The sequence below is a fragment of the Oryzias latipes genome, chromosome 12 (genome assembly GCF_053564925.1).
Source record: "Oryzias latipes strain Hd-rR chromosome 12, Olatipes_Hd-rR_3.1".
Lineage (NCBI taxonomy): Eukaryota > Metazoa > Chordata > Actinopteri > Beloniformes > Adrianichthyidae > Oryzias > Oryzias latipes.
In genome coordinates this window covers 6,347,955-6,361,363 of record NC_136248.1, presented here as the reverse complement: position 1 = coordinate 6,361,363, position 13,409 = coordinate 6,347,955, and the positions used below count along the sequence as shown (strand labels likewise).

Below are 13,409 nucleotides of genomic sequence, written 5' to 3'. Positions count from 1 at the left end.
AATCCCACTGTGTTTGATTGCATACAGACCCCCAAAGTGTAACTTCTAGGTATCTTCTAGTGTAACCAAGTATTTTTTAATTCTGACTTTGCAGAATTATTCAGATAGATTTTAGTAGAATCATTATTTTGGGGGATTCTAACCTACATGTGGACAGATCCATCAGACTCACTACGTCCAAGAGGTTTTAAACATTCTAGCAACAGTGGATTTTACTCAGAATGTCCCACCCACAACAGGGGTCACAGCCTGATGGCCCCTCTGACCTCTGTTGTCGGTATCTCAGATCACTCGTGTGTGTTTTTTTTTTACTGTTAAAGGTTTTGTCAGACAGAAACTTCCAAATAGAACTGTTAGAGGGCGTTGTTAACACACAACCACAACCACACAACTGACTTGTTATTTTCAAACTGACCCTATGAATGGAGCCGGTTGTTAAAGTGATTCTGCATTTTGAGGTGCAATCACAAAATGTGGCATGGATGTACATAAAGATCCTCTCTTTCAGAAAAGCACGTTTTTAAAATATACAGTTTATAACATATTTATACTAAATATAATTGTATTCCGTTAAAAAAAAACAGCCCATGTTGTTGAGACTGGGGCAAATAGAAATCCAGTATTTTTGTAATCATTGAGTGTATGGCTGCCATTCGGGATTTTTCTCATGGCAAACAGGCTTTTCTCAAAGAGGGGATCTTAAGGTACATCCATTGCAAATAGGGTGCTTAAGTACCACTAAATGCACAATTTGTCTGAAATATCATCCTAACCGGCTCTGTTATGTCTGGTATTTCCTGTCAACAGGTTCTTGGAGAGTCTATGGCTGGAATTTCCCACAATGCCAAGAACTCCAATCTGCCAGAGTTTGGTGATTCAGTCAGCGCTGCGTCCAAAGCCCTGTGTGGTCTGACTGAAGGAGCTGCCCAGGTAAGACGTTCCCGCAGCTGTTTGGCGTACATTAGTGCTTATGTTTCAGCTCAGGGAATTATTGTGGTACGCTCCGATGAAGGAGGAACAGAGTCGTGACAAGACGAACTCTGAACTTTTATTTTGACACGCATGACACAGTACATGGCACAGGTCTCATCGTCCCACACTCATGGTGTAGCAGTGTCTATTAAATGAAGCTTTCTTTTTTTGGAAGTCAAAGGCTCCTTTTCTGTCTCCTGGCTGGGCGTTTTCCCCTTGGCAAGCAAACTTTCCAAAGATGTTTGTTTTTTACTCATTTTGCTAGCTCCTGGGTTTTATTTTAGCGGTAACTTATCACGTCACCAACAGAGCTTGGCCTGCGTCAAGAGTGGCACAGACGGATGTAACAGAGAATCAGGCAATTTTTCCAAATAAAACGTCTTTCAGATTCCAAAATAATTAAAACGGAGAAATGTAAGTTATCTATTCTTTCTCTGCGGCCCGGTACCAAATGACTTACGGACCGTTACCGGTCCAGGGGGTTGGGGGCCGCTGGTCTAGAGCATACTTGCTTTACTTATACTCAAGTAAACCTAATGAAACAAGCTCCAGTTTTACTACTTTTTGCTGAGGGTATAGTGACGTACTAAGCTAACCTGCAAACTCTAACTGTCTCCAGGCTGCTTATCTGGTTGGTGTCTCAGACCCGAACAGCACAGCAGGTCAGAAGGGCCTGGTGGACCCCACTCAGTTTGCCCGGGCTAATCAGTCCATTCAGATGGCCTGCCAGAACCTGGTGGATCCAGCCTGCACCCAGTCTCAGGTACTCACTGCTGTCCCTGCAGTCACAGGCAGTGTTCCTCTGAGCCTCTGCTCTCTGGTGCTCACTCTTTCTGCCTATCTGGTCAGGTCCTTTCTGCAGCCACCATTGTAGCCAAACACACATCTGCCCTGTGCAACGCCTGCCGCCTGGCCTCCTCCCAGACTTCCAATGCTGTTGCCAAGCGGCAGTTCGTCCAGTCGGCCAAAGAAGTGGCCAATACTACTGCCAACCTGGTCAAGTCTATAAAGGTTAGTTGGCCTAAATGCACTTGAAGACAATGAGTGGCTCATTTGGAACAATCCTCATCAGCCTTGCACACGTGTTGCATTTTGTGACTCGTATTTCAAATGAACCCTCTTCCCCACCGCGTGATCAGGAGGAGAAAATCCTGAAAGGTCAACATGCGTCCAGCACATCTGACTGTCATGTCTTTCCGTAGGCCTTGGATGGAGCCTTCTCTCAGGAGAACAGAGAGAAATGCAAGGCCGCAACTGGACCTCTGATTGAAGCTGTGGATAACCTGACAGCTTTCGCCTCTAACCCAGAGTTTGCCAGCATCCCGGCTCATATCAGCCCAGAGGTCTGTGCCTACATGACCCTCCACGTCCTGTCAGGTCATATCCTGACCTACACCTTTCCAGAAATGAAGGAACTTGATGGATAAAGACAAATCACGTTTGTTAACTACTTGGAGTAAATAGATGTGGTAAAACACGTGACTATCACCTGCTGAAGATAGAGCGTGGTTTTCTGTGTTTTCATCGAGAATTATTATGGTCTATTTAAATAATCCAGAAGTCTCATTTTCACACTGCCTTTCTCCTTTTAGCAACACACCGAGCACATTGTTTGGGAAGTCTTAGAGATGGCAGACGCCCTCAGAAACTGAAGGCACATTGTGAAAAAGTCAACAGAAGTACAACCGATTTTCAGTACGACTTTTGTATTTTACTTTTTAGGGTCATGCAGCCATGGAGCCGATTGTTGCAGCAGCACAGACGATGCTGGAGAGCTCAACCGGCCTGATTCAGACGGCCCGCTCTTTGGCTGTCAACCCTAAAGACCCGCCCACGTGGTCAGTGCTGGCCGGACACTCCAGAACTGTTTCTGACTCCATCAAGAAGCTCATCACCAACATGAGGTCAGTTCTGCTACCACCACAATCTATCTTCAATCTTCATTTTTTTTTATTTACAATTAACGACTTTAGTGTGAGTTTGAGGCTCTGAAACTATACATGTTGTATCATTTTGTCACTTTGGATTTATTTTTTTACGTTAGAATTATAAATGTTTTAAAGATGTAAAACTCCTCACTACACACGTTCTACACTTTTCGGAAAAGTTTAAACTCTCAAAGTTTAAACCTTTATAGAAAAATAGGTCCAGGATTATAGAAAAATAAAACAAAGAGTGATCACGATCAAAGATATATGTAAATGAGGAAAGCTGAACACATTCTGTGCAGGAGATATGGGACACAGGAGTTTGATTAACAACCAATCACAGAACATAGTGCATATTTTAAAAAAAACATGCAAAATTGCACTGAAAAAATCAATAAAACAGCAACGTCTAGAAAGTCTTTTAGTGCAATGAGGATGCATGAGGCGACAGTTTAAAGGAAGCAGAGCAGCATTCAGTATGGACCGTCTGCATCAACCAGACCAGAAGGGGTTTTTACTGCATCTTAGGAACCGAAGGCTGCGGCGTAGCATCATTTCTAAAACAGTGTGTAGATTTAAGGGTAAAACAGCGTATCCCCATTTCTGAAAATGTGTGAACACGAGAAAATGTTTAGGTTTTTAAAAACTGTGCAGTGTGTGTTTAACTCACAAAATCTCTAATAAAAACGGACCTGCAGTCAAGTGTGTGTTCTTCTCCTACACCCCACCAGTTTCTTCCATTGCTCCTGGTGGTTATAGGTTGGTGCCAGTGTTAACAGTAATCAGTGTGTGAATGTGTGTGTGATGGCTAAATGGGACTGACTATAAAGCAAGGAAGAAAAGTGCCATATAAGAATAAGCTATTTACCATCTAGAGATGAATATTCAAACATTTAAAGTCAGAATGGATCAGCCAATCAGCATCAACAGGGAAAGAACAATCTGCAATGTTTGTGTGACCTTGAAGTGCTGCTGAACACCTAGAACGATTTTTGTTGTCAGCCTCAATTTAGACCTTTCACAACTGGATCACTGCACTCTGTGTGTGTGCGGGTGTGTGTGTGGGTGTGTGTGTGTGTGACAATTATGTAACTCAGATCCTCTAAGGTCATTGATTGCAATGTAATATATTGTATTATATTATTATAGAAATTGTTTTATAAATATAGTCACTCCCATCTAACCCATTGGTGTCATAAATGAACACAAAAATTAAGCCAGATATGTCTGTGTGAGTCATGTTCTGTGCGATTGGGGATTATTTTGTCCATTTGATGAAAATGTCTGTATTCCTGCCGTGGAAAACTAGCTTCCGTCTTAAATAGTTTTACACAAATTTGAAAAACGTCTTTTTAAATTTTTCTTTGCACATTTGCACAACAGAAACGTTTAGACAGTTTCTAGTGCATAAAGTCCTTTTAGAAACCTCAGTGTTCACATCCACTAGTGTAATTTGTGTCGATGCCAGACAGATTTGTGTGTTTTTGGATCAAATCTTCTTAGAGATGCAGGTTTTAATTCTTTAGCTATCTAAAAACACACAGTTTGCCAGGTTGAAGGTTCACACAATGAACTGACGGATCGCCTTGTACTGATGCAGGGAAAAAGCTCCGGGCCAGAGAGAATGTGACGATGCTATTGAGGTTCTGAACGGCTGCATCCGGGAAGTTGACCAGGCCTCGCTTGCTGCCATAAGCCAACACTTAACCCCACGAGAAGACATCTCCATGGAGGTAATAGCACTCCGCCTGAATGTTGTGTTGGACATTTAAGTCGGTTCTGCAATCATTTGTGAATTTAAAACATGACATAAATGTCCATAGTTCTGCACAGAGAATAGAAAACTGAGATTTCGCTTGATGATTTGTGACTGTGGTGCTGCCTTAACACTTGAGCATTGTAACAGTAGGACTTCCGTGGTAATGTGTGGTTTTGATGGTCTGGGTAATGTGATCCATTGATGTAATCGCAGAATAATTTATTCTGTGGGATCTCGGCTCCTCCCTCCTGCCTGTTGTTCATAAAGACTTTAGTCTCTAGTATCAGAATCTTTAAAGCCTGACATTGAGGTTTGCATGTTTCAGACTCTTCATGAGCAGATGGCTGCTTCAGTTCATGAGATCAGTAACTTGATTGATCCCGTGGCCGTTGCTGCTCGATCTGAGGCCTCACAGCTCGGACACAAGGTAAAACTTTGTCAGACGCTTTTCCGCTGCTGGCAGTCTCGTAGGAACATTGATTAGAGTTGTGCAGATATTTTAATGTGGAGTGATGCAAACGTACTTGACGCTTCGTATCAGGTTTCTCAGATGGCCAGCTACTTTGAACCCCTGATCATGGCAGCCATTGGCACAGCATCCAAGATCCTCAGCAGCCAACAGCAGATGGCTGTCTTAGACCAGACCAAGACTTTGGCAGAGTCTGCGCTGCAGATGCTCTACACTGCCAAGGAGGCCGGAGGAAACCCCAAGGTAAAGAAGCTGAGGCTTTTTCTGCAGCTCTGTTAGAGAAACCTTCCCTTTTACAGGCTCTCGTGATCCAGTCTCAGGACTCTGTAACCCTCACTACTGTTACTGCCTTTAATGATAGTCATAATTAGTTTCTTCCTAATAAAAATGTAAGTGCTTAAGGAGAATGGAAATGTGAACGGCCTCCGGTATCCTTTAAAAAACGCACAATACTTGTAAGACGTAAAAGGATCAGCAATAATTAAGTCTAACATTAATATTCCTGCCAAAAAAATATTGTTAATTTATTTCTAAAAACTTTGGAAAATGTTTTTTCTTGCTCATTGTTGAGCCTAAATTGGTAATCTGTCACATCTCCCGACCTAAACAATTTTGAAGACCCACTCCCATAGAAATTGTGTTTTGGGTGTTTTTAACATGCTCTTGTGGCATTTTTCTTATGACGGAGGACAAAAAAAAATCTAGCTTAAATTTGCATTTTTAAGTTTATTGTTTTTTTTAAATCCTTGTGAATCAGTAGCAGATGAAAAAATGCCGTTTGAAAAATAGCGGATTTGTGATGTAGAAAATATGCTGGGAGGGACAATCTCCACGCGGCGCTCCATTTTTAGGCCTCCAGTTGCACGTGTTTGTTTTCCTCATCTGAGTGGCGTTTGTCTCAAACCTGCAAAACTGTAAACTACCTGGAGCTGTAAGCTACCGGGAGAGTGCAGAAACAGAAGGATGGTGGGAAGTGGAGGCAGGGTTGATACAAGCCAACAGTCCTCCACACAGAGATGAATTTCTGATAAATTTTACTGCTATGCAGAAACTGTGGCCTAGGAAAAGACCCAGGTTTTTAGATTTTGGTTTAAAACATGATAATCCTAACTAAAATGACCAGTGGGAACCCTTTGAAAATAGATCAAAAGATAATCGGAGCTGGTCTTTAGACTCTAAGTGTCAGTTCAAAAGCAGGAAGGAGTCGTCTAAACCTGCAGAAGTTTCTGTGACATGTAGTGTTTTATGTTATCTGATTAAACCTGCTGTTAAAAAGCACTTTGATGTTTCACGGGTACCTCTCAATCTCTACCAAATTTCTGTGCAATGGATAATCTAAAGGAGGAGCTGAAATGCGGAATGTTTCTCTCAAAAGTGGTTTACATAGAATTGAGCTGATCCCTTCATTCTATTTGACAGTTCACTTGAAAACTAGGTTATTCAAAGCTTCTGGAGCTTCTGGAGCATGACCGAAGAGAGAAGGCGGCTCATGCTTTAGCTCTTCTGTGGTGTAACGTCCTCATGTAGTTTGACGGGTCTTGGAGGGTGTTTCACTGGGGTTTGTCCTCTGTTCGCAGGCGGCGCACATGCAGGAGGCCGTGGAAGAGTCTGTGCAGATGATGAAGGAAGCAGTGGACGACTTGGGCGCCACTCTGGCGGACGCCGCCAGTGCAGCCGGGGCTGTCGGTGGCATGGTGGACACCATCAATGATGCCATCAACAAAATGGAAGACTCACACACGCTCGACCATGATGGCACCTTTGTGGACTACCAAACTACCATGGTGAAGACGGCCAAGGCCATTGCAGTGACTGTGCAAGAGATGGTAAGAAACTGGAGAAATTTACCTAAAGATGACATTTAATTTGTTTGTCGCTGGAATAGTTTCTCCCAATTTATTGGAACTGTTCAAAAATTGGCTCTGCCTCCAGGCTTTTATATTTCAAAGTCCATAAATCTGCAGCTTTACACAAATCCTTCTATGGTAGAGTAAAGCTTGGTTCACACCGCCCTCGCCAACATGCGTTGGCCACTTCCAATGAAAGATCTACGTAAACATGCTTCCACGTTCAAAACTCCTGTTGAGTAACTGCACGTTTCTACAACCGTTTTCCGGCTCCACATTCAAATGCACCACCAACAATCTGGGACTAGGATTTGGTAGTGACATATGGAGGATGCCTCTTTTAATTCATGGAAGTGCCAACTGTTTAAAAGATTGATCAAGGAGAAAGTGATTTTTACAGTTTGTGCCCGGTCGGAATTATATGATACCAAGTAGAGCTGTGAAAGAAAAAGCCTGGAGAAATATGAAAGATCGTAAAATACTTTTACTTTGTTTGATTCTATTAAAGACACTTTGATAAGAATGACGGTACGGCGGTTTAGCCGCAGCTTCTGTCTCTGCCAATCATTCTTGGAGGCTTAATCACACGTCATCAGTCTGACCATTTAGAAGTGGTTAAAGTCTTCACTGCTCAAAGTCTCTCAGTTCCAACAAAAATACCAGCTAAAGCTCGTCTTTAGCGGTGCAGCTTTCTACAGAATCCAGTATCAGACCGTGAAACAAGTGAACAAAACAATGAAGCTCAGAGAAGCGAGTCTGTCTGCGATAGGCGGCAGTTTCGTACTAAATCTCCCATGATGCATCGGGTTTTAGTGACAGCGTCTCAGCGTACAATGAGTCTTCCCTTTTAAATGTCTTAAAACCACAACAAACACACATCAGACAGTTTTTAAATCTTGATGAAATCTGAGGTCAACAGTTTAGTTCTCTTTCAAGGTTTTAATGTTTATTAACAGCCAAACATCCCAGAGTTTGGTCCAAGTCATCTTTCTAACTGAAACACTTTTCTAATAACGTCTGGATTGTTTATATGTTAAATTTAAGAAGAAGTAAAATAACATTTAAGAAACAGGATTAAGGTGAAGTGACCAACAGACACAACTAAACTAAATTGAAACAATTTAATCGTCTAAAAAGAAATAAAACATTGTTTTAAAATTTTTCTAAGACTTCATCTTTATTTAAGACAAGAGAAAAACTACGGTAGTTGAAAATTATTACAAAGTTATTAAGTTAACTAACTTAACTTTTATTACATCTTTTAGAAAAACCATTGCTGAGGGACTTTTGTCAAGGATAAAGTGTGCTTTGGCTCAAAAAAGGTTGAAAAACACTGTGCTAGTAAACAGTGGAATAAAAGAAGTCCCTCCTTACATGTCCAGTGTGAACATCGTATCCTAAACACACGCACAGGATCTCACATTTAGCGTCTTCTTGAAACGCAAACCTTCCTTATTCTGTCTGTTAGTAATGCATGCATTATTTGTGTACTTAACTGGTCTTTTAAACTACTTTTAGTGTATAAGATCTGATTAGAGCTTGTTTCAAATTGAGGTTCTTTGTGCTTCTTTACTTTTAGAAGTAACGGTGTAAAAAACTTTGTGCTGCAGACATTTACCTGCTTAAACCAGCTCATCTTTTAAACTTTGTCTCCTGCAGGTAACCAAGTCAAACACCAACCCAGATGACCTTGGAGGACTGGCCAACCAGCTGACCAATAATTTTGGAAATCTGGCCAACGAGGCCAAATATGCAGCTCTAACAGCAGAGAACGATGAAGTAAACATTTTTGAGTGGCCATGCCAACATCTGTATCCGTCATTTTCCAGAATATCATGCTCCTAATGAATACACTGTTCCTGGTTTTTTGTGTATTTGTTTTCCAGATTGGTTCTCACATTAAGAAGCAGGTGGGAGAGCTGGGTTTCACTTGCACAGGTTTGGTGACCAAAGCTGGAGCTCTGCAGTGCAGCCCTAATGACACCTTTACAAAAAAGGAGCTGATTGAAAGTGCTCGCAAAGTCTCAGAGAAGGTTAGATCAAAAAATGTTTTTTTCTCCCAGTGTTTTAGGGAATTTGTAGGTCTGAAGAGTTAGTAGAAATGAGAAGATACAATGAATTGGGTGATTTGTTGACATATTGTTTCTGGAAGTGTGTGTTTTTTTGGTCCTGCAGAGGATTGCCAGCATGTTCTCAGTGCTGGTGTCTTGTTTGCAGGTCTCCCACGTGTTGGCATCCCTGCAGGCTGGTAACCGTGGAACCCAAGCTTGCATCACCGCTGCCAGTGCCGTCTCTGGAATCATTGCTGATCTCGACACCACCATCATGTTTGCCACAGCTGGCACCCTGCACCGCGAGAATGCAGAGACCTTCGCTGACCACAGGTGCCGACCACCACACACATCGCAAGTTACAGGAGCGAAGCAGAAAAAGTCTGCACTGAGGGCATTTACTATGGAGAGAAATACTTCACCCCTCGCTGTGTTAAGATGGGTACATAAAATACACGCATTAAATGTCTGTGACATGCCCAAAAAGAAGGAAACACTAATTAAAGACCAAAAAAGACTTAAATTGAAGCCAATTGAACCTTTTGCTGAAAGTAGGTGAACTGCAAGTTTGTAGCACTTCATTTTTGTTTTAGCAGGTGCTACAGGAGCGTTGCTTCTAGTTATTATAACCAATTGTTCTTCACCAGTAAAGATCTTTATGCCATTTGTCTTGAAAAATGAAATTTGAAACAAACAAGACAAAGAGCAGAAAGTGGACTGTTTGTATGATTTAACCATAGCTGACTCTAAACTAAATGTGATAAATTCAGCTTTACACCAGCATAAGGCTGATGATCCGTCTGTTTCTCTTTTGCTACATGTGACAGAAGACGGGTAGAAGATCCAAAAATAATACCCAAGTGAAAGTAACATCACTTCAAAATAATATTACTCAGTAGAAGTAAAAAATTGTCATCCAATATTTCAGTTGGAGTAAAAAAGTAATTAATGAAAAAAGTAATCCAATACTCAGTAGCACTTGAACTTATTTGGTAATAGAATATAAAGAAAAAATGTGAATCAACTGAAAAAAAGAAACTTCCTCTTGTTTACAGTCTTTTTTATACCAATATTGCTAAAACATTTGTGGGCTTATAACAGATCTAGAATGATGAACCCTCTGTTTCCCTTTATTGGATTAAAAACCCCTGTTACACATCCCTGGTGCTTTACAACTTTTACAGTCGTCTCTTTCTGAGATTCCAGCATCCTCCACATCCCAACAGAGTTGAAGTTTGGTGCACTGATGCGTTTAGCCTGAATGTACAGTCAATGTTGTTGTTTTTTTTACACAGATCCATGCTGATATTCAACTTTTAATATAGTTTCTGACAATACCAAGAATCCACTGATTTCATTGTAAATCCCTAGAATAAATGGTGCAGTGTTTCAGACAACAATGTTACAGTTACAGTGCGATGTAACTGAGTAGGAATACTGGTTTATTATCATGTATTTACTTGAAGAAAATAAAACATTATTCGATGATAAAACTGCTCTGACAAGTACAATTTACTGAAGTTAATAAAACTAGGTAAATGTAATTGTAAATGTAAAGGGTGTAACGATAGATCTTAAAAATGAGTGGAATTATATCATAATTTGTGAGGATATATGATTCATAGTCAATATTGGTTAATTTTCATCGATCCAATTCACTGACCTAAACTTTATCTAAAACCTCAACCAGTGTGACTCAGGGATAAATACCTGGTCCTGAGATCCATCGATCGATCGATCAGAATACATATTTCATTTTAAAACTATTTTTTAATGATAATAGTCAATTCGATCAAGATTTAGTCTGGTTGGATAAATAGAGAATCGGTTAATTGTTACACCCCTTGTAACTACCCTCCTGTTGACTTTAGCCTGAGTTTTAGTAGTTACCACATGACTTTTAAACGATGCTGCTCAGTGACAACTCTGTGTCTGTTTTCAGAGAATGCATTCTGAAGACGGCCAAGGCTCTGGTGGAAGACACCAAGCTGTTGGTTTCTGGTGCTGGAGCCAGTCAGGAGAAGTTAGCTCAAGCTGCACAGTCGTCGGTGTCCACCATCACCAAGCTGGCTGAGGTGGTCAAGCTGGGAGCAGCCAGCCTGGGCTCTGAAGACCCAGAGACTCAGGCAAGGACTGCCGACTATGTCAGAACACAGTGGATTTCTCAGTTAATAACATGGAAAGCTGTGACTGCTTCATGTGTCCAGTAGAGCCAGATTATTAGACCAACATTAACCACTGATAAATGTCCAAAACAGTCATAGTGAGAAATGCAGGAAGTCATTTTTAGCTGTTAGTTAGATTTTTTGAATGAAAGCCAAAGATATGAAGGAAGGTGACATCCGATTTTTAAGCTGAGCCAAACTTGCTCACTTTGACATTAAAAAAAGAAAGAAAGACATTTTTAAATCAATGATTCCAAGATCACAAAATGAAATCTTCTGAGTAAGAATTTCTCAAATCAAAAAATCTAAAAGAACTTTGGGTTTTCCAATTGGAAATCCTTCTTTCTAATATTGATGCAGCTCTACTCACAATTGTTTAATCAAATTGTTCTTTGCTTGCTGAGACTTCTTTACTATTATCTTATTATTGTTAATTTATTTAAGGTTTGTCCCCAAAATGGGGTCAGAGAGACGACATGGTTTGCTTGACTTTGCCCAAATATTCCCATAGGTGGTGTTGATCAATGCAGTGAAGGATGTCGCTAAAGCTCTAAGTAATTTAATCAGCGCAACAAAGGCAGCAGCAGGCAAACCTCACGATGATCCCAGCATGCTCCAGCTGAAGAACTCTGCCAAGGTAAGAAACCGCAACCACGACCATTAGCTGCTAAAGACCCAGACTGTGGATGTGTCCAAATTCCCTCAAGACTATGTGGGACGTTTGCATTTTGTTTGGGTGTCTGAATCTACAATTCCAAAATTCTTTTCCCTGGAAATTTCCCAAAAGTCTCTGCAAAAAACGGGTCTCTATTGATGCACGTTAGATTGGCACAGGATCTCTCGTGTTAAGCTTGACTGGTTGAAATTTGAGAACATCATATTTGACACTTTAACCCAAAATGTGCTGCAGCATTTCATATTTTAACAACCAGATGTTTACTGCAAATAGGAGTAGGGGTCTCTCTGCAGATGTGTCGTAACTTGCATGGTTCTACTTGGCTGCTGCAGGTGATGGTGACCAACGTGACGTCTCTGCTGAAGACTGTGAAGGCGGTGGAGGACGAGGCCACAAAGGGAACCAGAGCTTTAGAGGCCACAATTGAACACATCAAACAAGAGCTGACGGTGAGTGCCCCCGCGTCTGATGCTGTGGCGAGGGGAGAGGGCCCGCTCTAGGCTTTGGGCAGCATCATAATTCAGTTCCTGGTCTTCCTGCCACACAGGTGTTCTGCAGTTCTGACCCACCAGCAAAAACCACCTCACCAGAGGACTTCATTCGTATGACTAAGGGAATCACCATGGCAACAGCAAAAGCAGTGGCTGCTGGGAACTCTTGTCGTCAGGAGGATATCATTGCCACAGCCAACCTCAGCCGAAGGGCCATTGCTGACATGCTGCGCTCCTGCAAGGTACGCCTGACGTGTGCTGGTCCAAAACCGAATCCTTTGCCTCTGCTGTAAAAAAAAAATGACCTAAAACACCAAAGAACATGAAGGCAAAGGAGTCATTTATGGCTACAAGGAAGACAGAATCACTGAACCAAACTGAAACCAAACTGCTGTGACTCAGGAGTGAAATACGCAGCATCAAAGCTTAAAGGTTGACGGTTAAATACTGAATGAACTCAATGCCTCACATTCATAGTGGAAATTGGGCTCAAAGTGGAGGAGCATCTGAGGGTTTAGATGCTTCAGAGGCCAGCTTTGGGGATTTGGATGTTCAGGTTCAGATGTCTCCCAGGCAGCCCCCTGGTTTCAGGCACGTCCCACCAGGATGATGCTTCAAAGTAAACCGTAGCATCAGCTGGTCTTGGCATTCATCAGAAAACATGGAGGATATGTCAGAGAAGAAGAAAAAAGAGGCACAGTAGAAATGTTCAATTACTTTATTTCATTAGTCAGTGTGTGTTTTTAATTTCACATCACTAGCTGTGGTTACATGGACAAAAGTAATCGGAATGAATGCCTGATCAGAATAGAAATGTGTCATGTAAACACGCCTTTCGGAATACTCTGCACCAAGACTCATTCCGATCCAAATTTCTTTCCGATCGAGATAGGTGGGCTATGCCGATTTGTTGATCCGATCGTGGTTCTTATAAACAGTTTATTCCAATCGTGGGTCACTACAGCTTAGAAACCGTGTAAACAATCGTGAATTCATGTTTCCAATCGTGTCCAGACAAAATAAAGGCTGATGTTATTCCCACATCAGCATG

General features: G+C 41.5%; 1 protein-coding gene across 2 annotated transcripts in view; it reads left to right on the top strand.

The window, feature by feature from the left end:
* Positions 1-13,409, top strand: part of tln1 (talin 1) — a 77,138-nt gene that overhangs the window by 48,510 nt on the left and 15,219 nt on the right. For both annotated transcript variants that reach the window (XM_078955969.1, XM_011482023.3), the window contains 16 exons: positions 808-930; positions 1,592-1,735; positions 1,822-1,983; positions 2,175-2,315; positions 2,695-2,876; positions 4,501-4,633; positions 4,985-5,086; positions 5,201-5,371; positions 6,706-6,954; positions 8,635-8,754; positions 8,862-9,008; positions 9,193-9,359; positions 10,969-11,152; positions 11,703-11,828; positions 12,200-12,316; positions 12,415-12,600. In XM_078955969.1, coding sequence (XP_078812095.1) covers positions 808-930; positions 1,592-1,735; positions 1,822-1,983; positions 2,175-2,315; positions 2,695-2,876; positions 4,501-4,633; positions 4,985-5,086; positions 5,201-5,371; positions 6,706-6,954; positions 8,635-8,754; positions 8,862-9,008; positions 9,193-9,359; positions 10,969-11,152; positions 11,703-11,828; positions 12,200-12,316; positions 12,415-12,600 — 2,454 coding nt within the window. The remainder of the gene's footprint in view (positions 1-807; positions 931-1,591; positions 1,736-1,821; positions 1,984-2,174; positions 2,316-2,694; positions 2,877-4,500; positions 4,634-4,984; positions 5,087-5,200; positions 5,372-6,705; positions 6,955-8,634; positions 8,755-8,861; positions 9,009-9,192; positions 9,360-10,968; positions 11,153-11,702; positions 11,829-12,199; positions 12,317-12,414; positions 12,601-13,409) is intronic.